The 17,937-nt window shown below is 39.5% G+C and overlaps 1 protein-coding gene across 1 annotated transcript in view; it reads right to left on the bottom strand.

Annotated features, from left to right (window-relative positions):
* Nucleotides 1–17,937, bottom strand: part of LOC150076512 (uncharacterized) — a 188,149-nt gene that overhangs the window by 111,247 nt on the left and 58,965 nt on the right. The window contains exon 3 of the mRNA XM_090387374.1: nt 2,711–2,855. Within this exon, the coding sequence (XP_090243500.1) occupies nt 2,711–2,855 (145 nt within the window). The remainder of the gene's footprint in view (nt 1–2,710; nt 2,856–17,937) is intronic.

Genomic DNA, 17,937 nt, shown 5'->3' with positions numbered 1-17,937 from the left:
ATTCTTGCAGGAATGGAATCCTTTATCCCACACTCCACTCTAAAATCTCATCCTTTATCTAAACCTTGGTTTTCCAATAAATGTGCTAAGGCTGTCCAAGAGAAGAATGTTGCATATCGTAATTGGCTTGTTTCTAATTCTTCACTTTCATTTTCTGCCTACACCAAAGCTCGCAACAATTGTAAAGCAGTTATTAATCAGTCCAAACTAGAGTTTGAACAGGTTAAGAGTAGAAAACTTGCTTATTCCTTTTCTTGCCCTAATGGTAGCCGAGCATTCTGGTCTCTTGCCAAAGCTATTGGCCGCAACTTTTGCCCATCTCTACTCCCACCTCTGTCCAAACCAGATGGCTCTGTTGTCACTTCAGCCAAGGATAAAGCTGACCTGCTAGCATCCCATTTTTCTTCCAGCTCATGTATTAATGATCTTGGTAAAACACCTCCCACCATTCCCAACACGCTCCATTCAATGCCTACTGTGGTCTTCTGTCAAAAGGATATCAGAAGGATTTTGATGAATCTTGATGCTAAGAAAGCTCCAGGTCCTGATAGTATTTCTCCACTTGTTCTCAAAACCTGTGCTCCTGTACTTACTCCTATTCTTTGCCGCCTTTTTTTCACTTTCTTATTCCAAAGGTGTTTTTCCTTCTGCTTGGAAATTTGCTCATATCCAGCCAGTTCCTAAAAAGGGTGACAAATCCCTCCCATCCAATTACTCTTTCTAAAGTAATGGAGAAATCAATTAACTGCCAACTCTTAAACTACTTAGAAACCTTCCGTCTGATCAACGATCACCAGTATGGATTCCGTCAGTGTCGATCCACTGGTGATATTCTGGCTTATGTTACCCATTTATGGACTAATTCAATGGAAAAGTTCGGCGAAACACAAGTAGTTGCTCTTGACATCTCAAAGGCTTTTGATCGTGGTTGGCATAAAGGTCTTCTAAACAAGCTTCCATCTTATGGTTTGCCAACTGTTTTTAGTAATTGGTTATCCAGTTTTTCTCTCTGATCGCTCACTGAGGGTGATGGTAGATGGCTCTGTCTTCTAACTTCTCCACTAATGCCGGTATCCCCCAAGGTTCAGTTCTTTCCCCCACTGTTTTCCTCTTGTATATCAATTACCTTCGTCCATTGACTGGAAATCCTATCCATAGTTTTGCCGATGATAGCACATTGCATTCAACTTTCCATTGTGAGAAACCTTGTCCTGCTCAATCAGCTTCAACTTCTCAAAAATCTGCTACGAATTCCTTAAATGCCGATCTTCAGGTAATTCTCCAGTGGGGCAAAGACAACTTAGTTGATTCCAACCCTTCTAAAACTCAGTCTTGTCTTATATCTCGCAAAAAGGATTCTTCTGCTCCTATGCTTATCTTTAGTGACACTCCAATTTCTAGGCAAAATGATATATCTCTTTTGGGGATTACCCTGACCTCTAATCTCCCTTGGCACAAGCACATTACAAATATTGCTTCCTCTGCATCTAAAAAACTTGGTTTTCTCTTTCGCTCTCGGCGTTACTTTTCTTCCAAACAGCTGCTCACTCGTATAAATCACAAATCCGCCCTGCCATGGAATATTGTTCTCACATCTGGGGTGGTGCCCCCAAAACCTCTCTCAGGCTTCTTGATTCCATTCAGAAGAGGGCAGTTAGGTTAATTAATGATTCATCTCTAACAGTGTCTCTCCACTTGCTTTCTCATAGACGCACTGTTTCTACTGCATGCCTCTTTTACAGATACTTCCATGGGCACTGTTCTTCTGAATTGGCTTCTATAATTCCCGCTCTCTCTCTTTCAAAACAGTCCGAACACGTGCTGCCACCAGCCAACATCCATTTACTGTCCAACTTCAAACCCACAGAACCAACTTTTCATCTTCCTCATTTATTCATTCAACTGCCGTTTTCTGGAACAACCTTCGTTCATACGTATTTCCTGAAAATTACAACCTATAGAAGTTCAAGTCCAATGTCAACAAATATCTTCTTTTGTCTTCTCAACCTCCAACCCAAGCACGGTACTAATTACTATAGGTTCTAATACCTCTCGTGTTTGGGGTTCACATAAAAAAAAAAAAAAAAAACTGAGGCAAGGCTCTGAAAGGTGAAAGTAAAATGAATGAGGCTGAAACTTTCACTGTTATGATTCCATAACTAGGGACCAGAAATTCAAATTATGGTGGAATAGGTTTAGAATAGATGGCAGTAAGTTCTCCTTTAGCCTGCAAATTTTTAATTACCATAATAAGTTGCTTCCATTAATGGTTGAGGCTGACAGTATGGGAAAATTCAGAGGTCAGCTGGATAGGTACCTCTGTGCGGAAGGAGTCAAATGGGCAGGTTATTTTATTTTATTATTTATTTATTATTAATATTTTTAATTAATTTTTTCTTTCTTTCTTCCTTTCTTTTTTTTTGGTTTGTGCAGCAAAAATTCTGGGCTTCATTACACCATATGTCTAATACTAATATCAAAATCAGTACTAATAAATTCCTTAAATACACTTTTTAATAATCCACATTTTCTTGTTGCTAAATTAACAATTCTGTCTATGTGATAAGTTGATCCACAGTAATTTACAGTTTACTTGCACTCCAATTTAGGGTAAATTTATTGAAAGAAAAACTTTGTTTCATCACAAATAAAAGAAAGGATAATCATAAGCAAAAAGCTTTTCATTTAAAATAATAAAAATGATACTTGCCTGGATCAAGAAAGGAAAGAATATGAAGGGATACATTATGTGGCAACCATGAAAAAGGATCTTCACAATTCAGCGGGCAATCTTTGTGCATAACAGGAGCCAATTTCAGTGACAATAAATGGTTTTGAGCAGCTCCACACTGAGCCTAAATTATAGAGAATAAAATAATCAGTTTTCTAACCACATTCCAACAGAAATACTCACAAGAAATTATTTTGTAACAGTGGTTATAAAATAACGAAATCATGTATTCAAATAAAAATAAAATTTCAATGTTGAAATGTATGCAAAATAATCTATCATGTAAGCATAATATTCAGAATGGATGGAAAAAAACCACTTCAACATGCTACGACCAGAAGCCATTTTCTGCATTTAGAGTGAACATTGTATACTGCTTTAGGAAACTACAGTAACTTCTTGTTGATACACGATAAAGACTTTTTGAATATTGCTGCCATTGCTAAGGTATTGAGTGCATGGTAGGGGAATTCTAGTGTTTTAATTGTAGTAAATAGGTAGTTTTAAAGTTCAAATCAGTTCCACTTTGGTTTAGTTATATGATTTTATTATCTATTATAATTACTTTCTAAATGGGAAGTATTCAAGGAAGTAATCCTGGAAGCTACTGTTTTTCATACTGATTAAGAAATACTGTTCAAGGTTTAGGTCAAATGGATTGACATCCATGAACATCTGACATTCATCAGATGAACTAATGAGACTCATGGCAGAGGAGAAAAATGCATGGGATGCATATAAAGTATTAGGTGACACAGAAAGCTTATGGAAGACATAAGCTAGTCTATAATCAAGTCAAGAAGGAGGTTAGGCAAGCGAAGGCAGATTATGAGAAATCTTCGGCAAAGAATGCTAAAAGAAACAGCAAGAACTACTTTAGTTATATAAACTCTAGAAGGAAAGGGAGGAATCAGATTGGTCCACTTGATATCGATGGTTCAACTGTTGATAGAATAGCTGAAAATCTGAATGAGTATTTTGCATCTGCATTCACACATGAGGAGTTATTAAAGGAGGAAAATGCCAGAAGTTTATCAAACTGCAACAGGGTGCTTAATGATTTTGTAATAACTGAGAGCAAAGTGGAGGAGAAATTGTTAAAGTTAAACAAAAGAAAGGCACCTGGGGAGGATGGGATCTATCCAGTTATATTAAATGAGGTGGCAAAGGAAGTAAGCAAACCCTTAGCCATAATTACGAGCATCCTTGGACTCAGGGGAAGTCCCCCACGGACTGGACATGTGCAAATGTATTCACATAAAAGATACATTGCAGGATCATCTAGAAAAGGCTGCAGTAATAATTCAGCCACAGCATGGGTTTGTTAAGGGAAAGTCTTGTCTGACAAAATTTGATTGGATAATATGATGTGGCTACAAAGGAACTGGATGCGAGAAATAATTTTGATATCATATACTAGGATTTCAGGAAAGATTTTGACACTGTTGTGAATGGAAGACTAATGTACAAATAGGAGCAGTATGGTATTAAGGGCAACTTGCTACAATGGATGAAAGGGTGGTTGAGAGGTAAAAAACAGAGAGTGGTAATCAATGGATGCTGCTTTTTCATGAACTAATGTTATTAGTGGAGTCACCCAGGGTTTGGTGTTGGGCTCACTGTTGTTTTGTATATTTATTAATGATATTGATGATTGTATATCAGACTTAATGTTGAAGTTCACAGATGATACAAAGGTTGGCATGGTTGTTAATGACAGTAATGGCAGCATGCTACTGCAATAGGTCTAGAAAATTTGGGCAGATCGGCTGAGAAGTGGCAACTTGAAGTTTTAACATTGACAAATGCAAAGTACTGTATATGGGTAGAAGTAACCCCAGAGAAACGTACCAACTGTGTGGTACTGCACTTAGGGTGGCAGAAAATGAAAAAGACCTGGGAGTAATTGTGCAGTGAGATATGAAGTTTTTTGAGCAATGCAGACAGGCTGCCAGAGCAGATAATGGGGTATTGTCAATGATATACAGGAATTTTGCTAGTAGGGAAGGGGAGTTGATTATCCCTTTGTATAAGGCAAGGTCAGACCACACCTTGAGTACTGCATACAGGTCTGGAGGCCTCATTTTAGGAAGGATGTAGAGTTCCTTGAAAGTGTATAGAGAAGGGCAACAAGATTGGTGAGGGGAATGAAGGGGTCCTCTTAACAAGAAAGGTTTAAGTTCTGAAAATTGCAGCGTCTGGAGATTAGGCACCACCTGCAAGATTATCCGATTCAGGTGTATAAGGCCTTTAATGGACTGAGCATGCTGAATCCTGATGGGATTCTTCCTCTTGCTCAGATTATGAACTTGGGGGGCATAAATTCAAATTTGGGGAAAAAAAAGTTATAGAATAGATGTGTGGGAATTTGCCTTTAGCCAGCAGGTAGTTGATTGCTGGAACAAGCTTCCATCTATTGTTGAGGTTGATAGCTTAAATAAATTCAAGGAGGAACTGGACAAACTTTTAGAGGGAATGGATGTGTGAAATTTTTTTTTTTTTTTTTTTTTTTGGCTGATGCTACATAGGCTTGCTTTCTTGCATCACATACCTCCTGTACTACTACTACTTAGAACTTACAAAAGTAACAGTACAGGGTAATAATATTATGTAAACTTCTGAGGAGATATGAAATACACATAATGTAAGCTCGATAACATTACACATAACACTTTAAGCACGATAACCTAATGCATATAACGTAAGCTCAATAATGCAATACATATGCACTGAATTTTGATTGATTTTTGTGGTGCAAAAACAGTAAGGTGCACTATGAAAAGGTGAAAATTCAAGAAAGATGAGACTTGTAACCTTTTAAAAAGGTTACTTTGTCGAAACTGCATATATATATATATATATATATATAAAGGCATATCAATAAATAAAATCAGTACAATTAAAAAAATCAAATTGTCAGGAGAGTATATATATTAATCGATTTAAAAATTTAAAAACTGCTGACACATTGCCATTATTATTTAAAAATCTGACTGAGTATGTATGGCTCATTCAGATGGGTAAAAGCAGTAAAACGAGCATTTATAAAACTGGATTCCACCATGGTTTTGGAAACGGAGGAAACCAGGTGGACATTTTTGGAATTGTAGTTGCAGCTGCATGGACAATATTTTCTGTTATGTATGTGATTGCATCATTGATAGGCTCCTGACTGACTGCAGAGATGTCAAAATTTGCCAGGTGTTGAAAGGCACTCCAGTCAGCCTGATCAAACTTACACCGTGGTAACCTGACGGGAAAGACAAAGTCTCCCAGTAATTAGGGTGGTTATCATGGGGAAGTGATCACTTCCACACTTCCATAAGGGTTCCCCTCCACCTCCCAAGTAAGTGAAGGGAGAAGAGAAGGGGAACTGGTAGAAGGATCAATGGCAGAAAACGTATGGGTAGGCATGTGGAAAAATGTGTTTGTTCCCACATTAAGAAGGGAGAGGTCATTTTTAGCGAGCATATGCTCTATGAGTCATCCCCTTCCATTGACGTTAGCTACCCCACATGGTGTTATGCCCATTAAAGTGCCCAAGAAGTAAGAAAGGGGGAAGCAACTGCATTACGAGATCATCAAGGTCTTCCTGGCAGATGTCAGTACCAGGTGGCAAATATAATTATTTGAATTGCTACTGCCTCTATGCTGGTAGTAAGTTGCAGAGGCTGAAAAGGGATATGGTTTCTCACAGGGATTGCGACTCCTCCATGAGTGGGGCCATCCCCAATTCTATCCTTCCGAATGATACGCATCCCGGGGTCATCATTTGTCCTTAGGTAAGTCTCCTGTAAGCAAAAGCAAGATGGTTTGTGTTTTTGCAGGAGTGCCTTGATGTCTTCTGCATTTTGCCAGAATCCACAACAATCCCATTGTAGGAATTTAGCCATTATTTTGGCTTGGTGGTTCCATCAGGCGGCTTCCGAGGTGCTGAGGGCTTACTTTTGTCAGTCTTAGATTTATCTTTTCTGGGGAAGTATGGACGCTGTCCCGTGTCCATATCCTCTCTATCCTCTCAGGAAAGAGTTCCAAGACTGTTTCTTCATATACCTCCTTCTCCTTGACATCCATTTTTTCTTGAAAACTAGGGTGTACGTCAGATTTCTTATTCTTTTCTCCAGAAACTTGTTTTCTTACTGGTGGGACATTAGGAGGTACAGATATAGGAGTGGCAGTTGATTGTCCTTTTGTGGGGGTTTAATTGAACTTAGCAGGTAGCGAGCAATAGAAGTGAATAACTCCTTTGGTGGTATGGTCATTTCGGTCTGAGTTCCGATGGAACATCTCCTTGCTACCTTCTGAGCGTAGGTTGGTTTATTTGTATTTAGAGGTTTCACCATTTTCCTTGCCTCTTGATAAGATATGTTCAGCTCTGCCTTAAGTCACTGAATTTATTTTTCTTGTTTCCACCTCTGGCATGCTCTTGAGTAGGCTGGGTGTTCTTGGCAGTTAATGCAGGTTGGTTTTGCAGCTGAACATGATGTTGTTTTGTGGTCCTTTGAACGACAACGAGCGCATACAAGGGCTCCAAGACAAGCCACCTGTGAGTGTCGGTATTTCTGGCACTTAAAGCACTGTAACGGATTTGGGACATATGGACACACTGGGCAGTTAATATAGCCAGCTTTGATTTCATGAGGAAAAGTTGGTGAATTGAACGTTAAGATAATATATTCGGTGGGAACTAATTTCCCATCCCTACGCATGAATATATGTTTAACAGCTGTCACTCCCTGTGGTTTCAACTCAGAACAGATTTCCTCTTCAGTTACATCCATCAGATCCCATTCCGCAATGACACCACGGGATGAGTTCAGTGTCTTGTAGGGAGGTGATAGTGATAGGGATTCCCCCTATAGATGTAGCAAGGGGGAGCTGTTCTGAATGTATATCACTTCTGGTTTCTACAAGTATGTCACTCGAACGAAGCCGTTTGACAGACTTAGGAGAGCCTGCCAACCCTTCTGGATAAAGAAGGATGCCATTTTTCCTATAGGCTTCTCACTAGTTGAGTGAATTATCGGGAACTGAGGTGTTGGACCTGATATAACCTCCTTTTTCTATCTATTTGCAGAGGTCAAATTTTCAGTTAGGGACTGGGTTGAGGACCCAGAAGAAATTACTTTATCAGGATTCATGAAGTTTTTAAGTGGTTCAGTGTCGGGGCTCCCCACCCACCACGGAGCCCAAAGGGACATCCACTACCTGGCATGCAATAAATGCGCTTGGGAGTGGAACGCCAGGGATACCCAGACACCATAGCCGAACCACCTCCAGCCTGAATCCTGTCCCTCGGACCATGAGGATAGGGGCATGGCACTGACACGGTTGACCCTTGCAGGCAAGCCTACTAGCTGGGCCTTCCAGGACCACCCGTCTTGTCGAAGCAGGGGTAAAAGTGGTGTACTGAAGCTGGGCCCCTCAACCACCATGATCCCCCCCCCGTTCTGAATTTCCATGGGTCACAGCACACGGCAAACACGCTGGATTCCATTGATGTTAGGCCTGAAACCTAGTCTGTGGACGTTAGATCCCAGTGATGCTAATCTGGAGGTCCAGCAGCATCAGTGGGAGGTCCCCCTCACCACATACAGGTGCCCACATCAAGGGGTATACACTGAGTGATCACTGAATTATGATGTGGTGCCTCCGTAGCCAGGTGGGTAGGAGCAGCAGTGCGTAGCACACACTTCTTGATTAGACCGGGGTTCGAGCCCGTGACCACCAAATACGGAGGATGCGGAAAGGTAAGGTAATGACCACCGCATATCCCCGGAGCAATATGGCCTTAGTTGCTAATGCTCCTAAAAACCAAATAACAACAACTGAATTATGATCACCTAACTAATACTTCGTAGGTCCTCCTTTTGTCCTCAGTACAACAGCTATCTGACGTGGCATTGATTCAACAAGATGTCAGAAGCGTTCAGGAGGTATGGCCAACCAAGCTGTATGTAATGTGGCCAGCAATGCAGGTATGGAGGTGACCGGTGTATCCAGATGCCTGATATGCCTTTCCATAGTGTCCCACAAGTACTCTATGGGATTGATATCAGGAGAGTTTGGAGGCCAATCGATATGCGGGAAGTGAGAACTGTGTTCCTCAAACCATTCCTGCACAACAAGTGCCTGATGACTCGGCGCACTGTCATCTTGAAAGACACGTCGCCATTCGTGAAAAAGTGTAACGTAGTGGGATGTACACAGTCAGCAAGCAGTTCATGAGAGCGGAGACCACTGATACATTGTTCCACATGCACCAGGGGTCCAAGTTCCTGCCAGTGAAACATGCCCCACACCACACAACCACCTCCACTGGCCTGCACTTTTGATACCATGCATGATGGATCAAGAGCCTCGTTTTGCTGACGCAAAATCCTTACACGACCATCCATGGTGTGGAGTAAATAACATGCCCTCAGTCCGACCAGCACACTTTCTTTCAGTCTTCTAATGTCCAACTTTCGTGCTCTTTGCACCGATGAACCTGGATTGATATTGGGAGAGTTTGGAGACCAATCAATATGGTGGAAGTGAGAACTATGTTCCTCAAACCATTCCTGCACAAGTGCCCGATGGCTCGGCACATTGTCATCTTGAAAGACACCGTCACCATTCGTGAAAAAGTGTAATGTAGTGGGATGTACACAGTCAGCAAGCAGTTCACGATAGCGGAGACCACTGATACATTGTTCCACATGCACCAGGGTTCCAAGTTCCTGCCAGTGAAACATGCCCCACACCACACAACCACTTCCACTGGCCTGCACTTTTGATACCATGCATGATGGATCAAGAGTCTCGTGTTGCTGACGCAAAATCCTTACACGACCATCCACGGTGTGGAGTAAATAACATGCCCTCAGTCCGACCAGCACACTTTCTTTCAGTCTTCTAATGTCCAACTTTCGTGCTCTTTGCACCGATGAACCTGGATTGATATTGGGAGAGTTTGGAGACCAATCAATATGGTGGAAGTGAGAACTATGTTCCTCAAACCATTCCTGCACAAGTGCCCGATGGCTCGGCACATTGTCATCTTGAAAGACACCGTCACCATTCGTGAAAAAGTGTAATGTAGTGGGATGTACACAGTCAGCAAGCAGTTCACGATAGCGGAGACCACTGATACATTGTTCCACATGCACCAGGGGTCCAAGTTCCTGCCAGTGAAACATGCCCCACACCACACAACCACTTCCACTGGCCTGCACTTTTGATACCATGCATGATGGATCAAGAGTCTCGTGTTGCTGACGCAAAATCCTTACACGACCATCCACGGTGTGGAGTAAATAACATGCCCTCAGTCCGACCAGCACATCTTCTTCAAGTCTTCTAATATCCAACTTTCATGCCCTATGCACTAGGCAAGTCTTTTATACCGATGAACCTTGGTTAGGAGAGGATGCCATAGGGGTCATCTGCTGGTATAGCCCATACGTGTGAGCGTGCGATGCATGGTCATGCCAAATATTGTTCCAGGTTGGCTCGTGTTGTATTGGGTAGTCAACTCTTTAACAGTGCTGTGCCTGTTCGCCTGTACGAGTCGTCGGACCTGGCACTCACATCTAACATCAACCTTTTCCTGACCTTTGCAATTTTGCCATCAAGTCGTTGTTTGACCATTTTGACACCAGTCCTGGTACACTTTAACTACGGCGGATCTCGAACACCCCACCAGTTCAGCCGTTTGGGAAATCGAGGTACCAGCTCGTTGAGTAACCACAATCTGTCCTTTATCAAAGTTCGATAAATCCTTCCTTTTGCCCATCACGCTCGGAATTTTACTACCTACTGAACCACTGACACTTCATCTATGCTACATAGGTCGACTAACTCCACACTCTCGTACCTTATGTGGTCAATGGATCGCATTCAGTTTTCATAGGGGTGGTCATAATTCAGTGATCACTCAGTGTATATTTAATTAAGTAAACTTGATAGCATAATACGTATTATTGCTGCATGACCAGTGCATAGTATTGTTATTACATTTATGTATGTTAGTTTAGTGTAGTATTCTTAATTAAATTGAATTTCGACAGAAATCATGCCTCAGATCAGAGCATCAAAGCAAAGGGCTCAGAGTAGCAGGAGTGCTCTGGCTCGGAGAACTGAGGTGGAGCAGTTGTCCTCAGAATTACAGCCTGATGAAATGAACTGCTTGTTTGATGTTTTTATTCTATCATGAACAGCACATCAAATCCAAAGGGTGATGGGCAAAAGGAAGAATTTATCGGACTTTGATAAAGGACAGATTGTGGTTATTCAACGAGCTGGTACCTCGATTTCCCAAATGGCTGAACTGGTGGGGATGTCTTTGTATGCATTTGATGCAAAGAATGTGAGGACATTAGGCGTCAACTCCACATTCATAGGCCTCTGTGAGAGCTTGAAGAATAGGGTGGATTTAAACTGGGGGGAGAAGTCTACTACACTCTCAGCTGCCCACCTTACTGTCAGGGCTTGCATCAGAGCATTAGGCAATCCAGTGGCAACCCCCAAAGCAGAATTTACTGGTCTCACAGGAGCTAGTTTTTGTTGGTAACTCCACTGTAAAGGACATGAAATATATTGTGCAAAAAGGACAGGTGGGATAGAACAGGGATATATCTGCCAGGTGCAAAGGTTGACGTTGGAACAGATATCTTTTAAAGGCACTAAAGAACCATTCATTAATAAAATTGCCACCAGTATACAATCCCGACGAACGCTGCTACCAGAACCCCACCTAAATATAACCTACTCAGCATACGCAGATGACGTCACAATTGCAATACACCACGAGAGTGAATTTGAAGTCATTCAAAAGGCTCATGATCTCTATGCTCAAGCATCAGGCGCAACTCCCCCATCCAAGGCACATGGTCCAGTGAGGGACAGAAATATCTAGGTGTGTACCTCAGAAATACCCTCCTTTTCTCCCAGAAGAACTGGCCCGAATTGCTGAGTCGTTTCAACAAAGTACTCGGGAAAAGGAGAAGCGTGTGCGCCACATCTTCGCTGAGAGGGAGAGTGCGTGTGGTCAATCATATGGCAGCAAGCATTCTCTGGCACACCTTCAAAATTCTCACTCCACCTGCTGACTTCCTCCACCAAATCCAGGCATCTGTCCGAAGCTTCCTTTGGAACAAAACCAATTGGATATCCTGCTCCAAACTTAGCCAAACACTTACTCATGGGGGTCAAGGGTTGGTCTCTCTTGACAACAAAATCACAGCATTCCTGATCACCTTTCTTCTTAAGATGCTGCAAGCAAAATACTCACATTCCAACACTATAGATAAACTACTAGCAACAGCCACTAGAGGACTATCCCTTTCAACAATATTGAGAATGGATATGGCACCAGCACCACTCAAACTACCGCCGTTTTATAAAGACGCACTATAAAAATTTAGCCTTTTCCAGCACTTTCCCGCTGGAAAAGGCTAAACCTTCACCATAATCTTGAGAGAACATCCCTTCCTGGAATACTTTCAGAACTGCTCTTCTACAATAAAAGAATAATAGACCCTGCAAATGATGATATTCTCTTCTTCCCTACGTGGAACTGGGCAGTTCCACCTCCTGACACCAAGCCTTGAATGGAAAGGATCAGAAGATTTGCCCATTAAAACCATAAATGCAAAGCAGCAACACATACATCTAAAATCAGCGATCACACAAGCTCTTCCAGACATCACTACAACTAAAGGGATTGGAAATGTCACTGGATCCTCGCCTACACCAACCTTTGTCATCATATCACCAGAAGACACGGTACCTCTGTCTCCTGCACCCTCCAAAAAAATCTATCAGCTAATCATGTCTCGCCATACAACCACGGTTTTCCTGTCATCCACCTGCCAAGCTGTCCCTACACTCCTCTCCACTCACCACAAGCCACCATCAAACTTTCAGTGGAACCTTCCGTACAGGACGAAATGTTCCAAATCAGACGCAGACATCCAGTGGAGACTGTGGCACAACATCCTTCCCACCCCAGTCAAGCTACAAATCTTCGGGTTACGCTCCTCAAACTACTGCCTCTTCTGCACCACCCCAGGTACCCTGGAACATATATACCTGGCATGCCCTATGAACAAGGAACTCGTCAAATACACTTTGGATGCAGCAAAGCTTGCCTGCAACCACGCCCACACTCCAGAGGACTACTGGTACCTACTTCACTCTGAGCAGACAGCACAAACCACCTGCAACATCCTATTTATTGCGGCCAAGGCCGTCATTTACAATTTCTACTTGAAGCACACAAGAAGCAGTGACGACGTCCCTCCTGTCGACACATCGGCGCAACATCTGAAGTGGAGCCTACGGAGGAAGTTGCAGAGCAGACTTCTACTCGAATTCCACAGCAAAAAACCAGAAACTGTGGATCATCTTAACAGTGAATGGAACAGTGGTGGTCACCTCTTCACCATCACTGAACAGTCCATCACCTTCAACGTGTGACACTTAATATGAGAATGATCCAACACCAAGAAACTGTTTTTCTTATTTCCTGAAATTAAAATATTGAAACTTTTGTATTTCATTCTAAAAAGTTTTCTTTATCTTTCCTTTTTTTTGCTTTGTACATAGAATGTAAATAGTTGTTGTTGTTGAAAATGTATCTACTGTTCACGTTTTAATAAATAAAAAAAATAATAAAAAAATAATGACATTAAGTGTAGAAGATCTGCTGATTTACTTAACAAGTACCCATACGAGGGCAGTATTCAAAATTAGATTTGTTTTGTGGGCCGCACAGAGTGATTCAAGAAAAAATTGTGTCCCATTTTCTATATCTTGTTACTCGTAAAAGGAAGTTTCTATTTTCATGTTACCGTTTTTTCTTTTCAAGCTATATATATATAAAAAAATGCAAATTCCCAGCACTTTTATGCGCAACAAATCTATGCCACTGATTTTTTTTTTTGATTTTATTAAAATTATAAAAATATGACTAACTTTTGTTTGTTTTTTTAAATACTTTACTTTTGTTTCTGTTTGAAATACTTCACTTTTGTTTTTAAATAAATACTTTACTTTTGCTTTTAAATGCTCATTTTAGAAAATTTACAACCTGAAAAGGATCACTGCTTTTCAATATTAAGGTTAATAAATAAATATAATGATAAACCTAAAATTGAAATATTCGGAAATTTTATAAAGTACAATACACAATAACATTTAGAGGACAAAACTTAACATTTAATGAGATGATTGAGGCTGGATATTTTTAAATAATTGTTCAAAATTTGGTTGCAAATTTGTGATACCAATCTCAATACATAATGAAGATTATGTCCTGATGGTATTTCTCAATGGAGCTCCAAGTCCTGATGGTATTTCTCCACTTGTTCTCAAAACCTGCACTCCTGGAATAATATATGAAATATAATTCAAAAGATAGCAAAAGAAACACTAGGACAATTCAGGGAAACTATAAGAAGAGGGGGGGCAAAGTTATGGAATGAAGAAATAGCTAAAGCAGTACAAGATAAACAAGAAAAATATCTTAAATATATACAAAACAGGACAAGTGATAATGAAGAAATATATAAACAAGAAGGCAATAAAACTAAAGATATAATAAGGAAGACTAAAGCAGAGTCATGGGATAGATTTATAAGCACAATAGAACATGATGTTCATGGAAGACAAAATTTGGCATATTAAATGATGAAACACTTGAATAGCACAGAGAAAGACACTTCAAGTAACAATGGAAAAAACATTATGAAGAATTGTGGAAAGACCCACCCAAAATATCAAACAGAAGAGATACAGTTAGACCCAGTTAGTGACATAGATCCGATAACGAAGGAAGAATTGGAAAAGGCATTGAAAGCTACAAAAAATAGGAAAGCAGTAGGAATGGATGATATAAATGCAGAACTGATCAAGTATGGAGGAAGTTTTTTAAAAGACAGGATACTAAATTTATTTAATAAATGTTGGGAACAATATAAAATATCAGAAGAATGGAAGATAGCAAAAATTATTTCAATATTTAAAAAAGGAAATAGAAATGAAACAAAGAATTATTGAGGGATTAGTACTAAATACAGTATATAAAATGTATAGCAAAATAATAAACAACAGAATTAAAATTATCTCTGATGTTCTATATTAATAGAACAGGCAGGATTCAGAAAAGGAAGATCATGTATAGATAATATATTTATATTAAAACAAACAAAAAGAGTAATTTAGAAATGCATTTAGCATTTATAGATTATGAAAAAGCATTTGATCGAGTAAACAGATGAAAACTAAGGGACATATTGAGTAATAAAGGATACCCAAAGCATCTTACAAAAATAATACAGAGTTTAAATCAAGGAACAAAAATAGTAATAGATAAAGGTAATAAATTAACAGAAGAAAGTAAAATAAATCAAGGAGTTAGACAGGGGATGTAGCTCGTCACTAATGCTGTTTAACATATATATCGAGGATATGATATGTATATGGAAAGAAGAAATTAATACAGGTATATATTTAAATACAAAGAATAGGATTAATACATTGTTATTTGCAGATGATCAAGTAATTATTCAAGATAGTGAAGATAATTTACAAAGAGCAGTATTTAAATTAAACCAAATAACAGAAGAATATAAAGTTGAAATATCAACGATGAAAACTAGAACAATGGCTTTTAAGGGGAAAAATACGGTGAGAACAAAAATAGTTATAGACAATAAAATATTAGAACAAGTAAAACATTTTAAATATCTGGGATGTGATATAACATATGATGTCGAAGAAGATATGAACCACAAATTGGCGAAATTTCAAAATATATGTGGAACAATAAAAAGAACTCTGGCTAAGAAAACAAGGAAAGAAACAATTGAAATTTTACAAAGTAATGGCAATACCAACACTTCTTTATGGTTCTGAAACAAAGAGACATTAATAGAATACAAGCTGCAGAAATGAAATTTTTAAGATAGGTTAAAGGATGTACAAAATTAGATAAAATACCAAAGGTAAATATTAGAAAGGAATTAAAGATTTACTCAATTAATGGAAAATTTATAGAATATAGACAAAGATGGAAAGAACATGTAGAAAGAATGGAAGATAATAGATTCCCTAAATTAGCTTATACATATAGAACAAAATGAAAAAGAGACAGAGGAAGACCAAAGAAAAGATGGACAGACCTCTTCGAAATCGGAACAGGCGGTTCAACTAATCCATGAAGGAAGATAAGATAAGTGGATAAATTTGGTTGCGAATTTGTGATGCCAATCTCAATACATAATGAAGATTATGTCCTGATGGTATTTTGTGATGGAGTCCTGATGGTATTTCTCCACTTGTTCTAAAAACCTGCGCTCCTGAACTTACTCCTGTTCTATGTCACCTTTATTCACTTTCTTATTCCAAAGGTGTTTTTCCTTCTGCTTGGAAATTTGCTCATATCCAGCCAGTTCCTAAAAAGGGTGACAAATCCCTCCCATCGAATTACTTCTACTCTTTCTAAAGTAATAGAGAAATCACTTAACCATCAACTCTTAATCCGGGGTTTGAGCCCGTGAGCCATCAAATACGGAGGATGTGGAAAGGTCAGGGAATGACCACCGCATATACTCGGAGCAATATGGCCTTAGTTGCTAATGCTCCTAAAAACCAAATAACAACAACAAAAAAAAAAAAATTAAACTATCTAGAAACCTTCCATCTGATCAATGATTGTCAGTATGGATTCCGTCAGTGTCGATCCACACGTGATATTCTGGCCTATGTTACCAATTTACAGATTGATAACAAGATTGAATTTGCAAATTATTAGCAATTTATTATCAAATTCAATGGAAAAGTTCGGTGAAACACAAGCAGTTGCTCTTGACATCTCAAAGGCTTTCGATCGTGTTTGGCATAAAGATCTAAACAAGCTTCCATCTTATGGTTTGCCAACTGTTCTTTGTAATTGGTTATCCAGTTTTCTCTCTGACCGCTCATGGTGGGTGATGGCTCTCTGACTTCTAACTTCACTACCAATGCTGGTGTCCTCCAAGGTTCAGTTCTTTCCCTCCATTCTTTCCTCTTGCATATTAATGACCTTCTTTCATTGATTGGTAATCTTATCCATAGTTTTGCCGATGATAGCACATTGCATTCCACTTTGAGAAACCTTGCCCTGCTCAATCAGCTTCAACTTCTCAAATATCCGCAATCAATTCCTGAAATGCTGCTCTCCAGGTAATTCTCCAGTGGGGCAAAGACAACTTAGTTCATTTCAGTCCTGTCTTATATCTCATAAAAAGGATACTTCTGCTCCTATGCTTACCTTTGGTGACACTCCGATTTCTAAGCAAGATGATATATCTCTTTTGTAGATTACCCTGACTTCTAATCCCTCTTGGCACAAGCACATTACAAATATTGCTTCCTCTGCATCTAAAAAACTTGGTTTTATCTTTCGCTCTCAGCGTTACTTTTCTTCCAAACAGTTGTTCACTCTGTACAAATCGCAAATCTGCCCTACCAGGGAATATTGTTCCTACATTTGGGGCAGTGGCCCCAAAACCTCTCTCAGGCTTCTAGATTCCATTCAGAAGAGGGCAGTTAGGTTAATTAATGACTCATCTCTAACAGAGTCTCTCCACTTGCTGTCTTGTAGACGTGCTGTTTCTGCTGCATGCATACCTCCATGGGCACTGTTCTTCTGAATTTGCTTCTATAATTCCCGCTCTCTCTTTCAAAACAGTCCAAACGTGCCGTCACCAACCAACATCCATTTACTGTCCAACTTCAAACTCACAGAACCACCTTTTCATCTTCCTCGTTTATTCATTCAACTGCCGTTTTCTGGAACAACCTTCCTTCGTATGTATTTTCTGAAAATTACAGTCTACAGAAGTTGAAGTATAATGTCAACAAATATCTTCTTTCGTCTTCTAAAACTCCAACCCGTGCACGGTACTATAGGTTCTAATACCACTCGTGTTTGGGGTTTTCGTAAAAAAAAATGCTCATCTTTTATTCTGTTTCTTTTTAAATATTTATTTGATTTTAAGAGTGAAAAAAATCTGCTGGTAAACATACGTTGATCCGAACAAAGTAGCCATTTTCAAGACATTTTCTTTTATTAGCAGAAAATCTTCAGATGGGAAAGCCTTGTAGAATTGAAATAGTTTATTTTTGCAGTCTATATACTTATTTTTGAATCATATTTTGGCTTGAAGATCAATAATTTC

The sequence above is a fragment of the Mastigoproctus giganteus genome, chromosome 13 (assembly GCF_048544385.1).
Source record: "Mastigoproctus giganteus isolate SK-2022 chromosome 13, ASM4854438v1, whole genome shotgun sequence".
Lineage (NCBI taxonomy): Eukaryota > Metazoa > Arthropoda > Arachnida > Uropygi > Thelyphonidae > Mastigoproctus > Mastigoproctus giganteus.
Note: the sequence above shows the minus strand (reverse complement) of the source record. Positions and strands in the feature narration are given on the sequence as shown.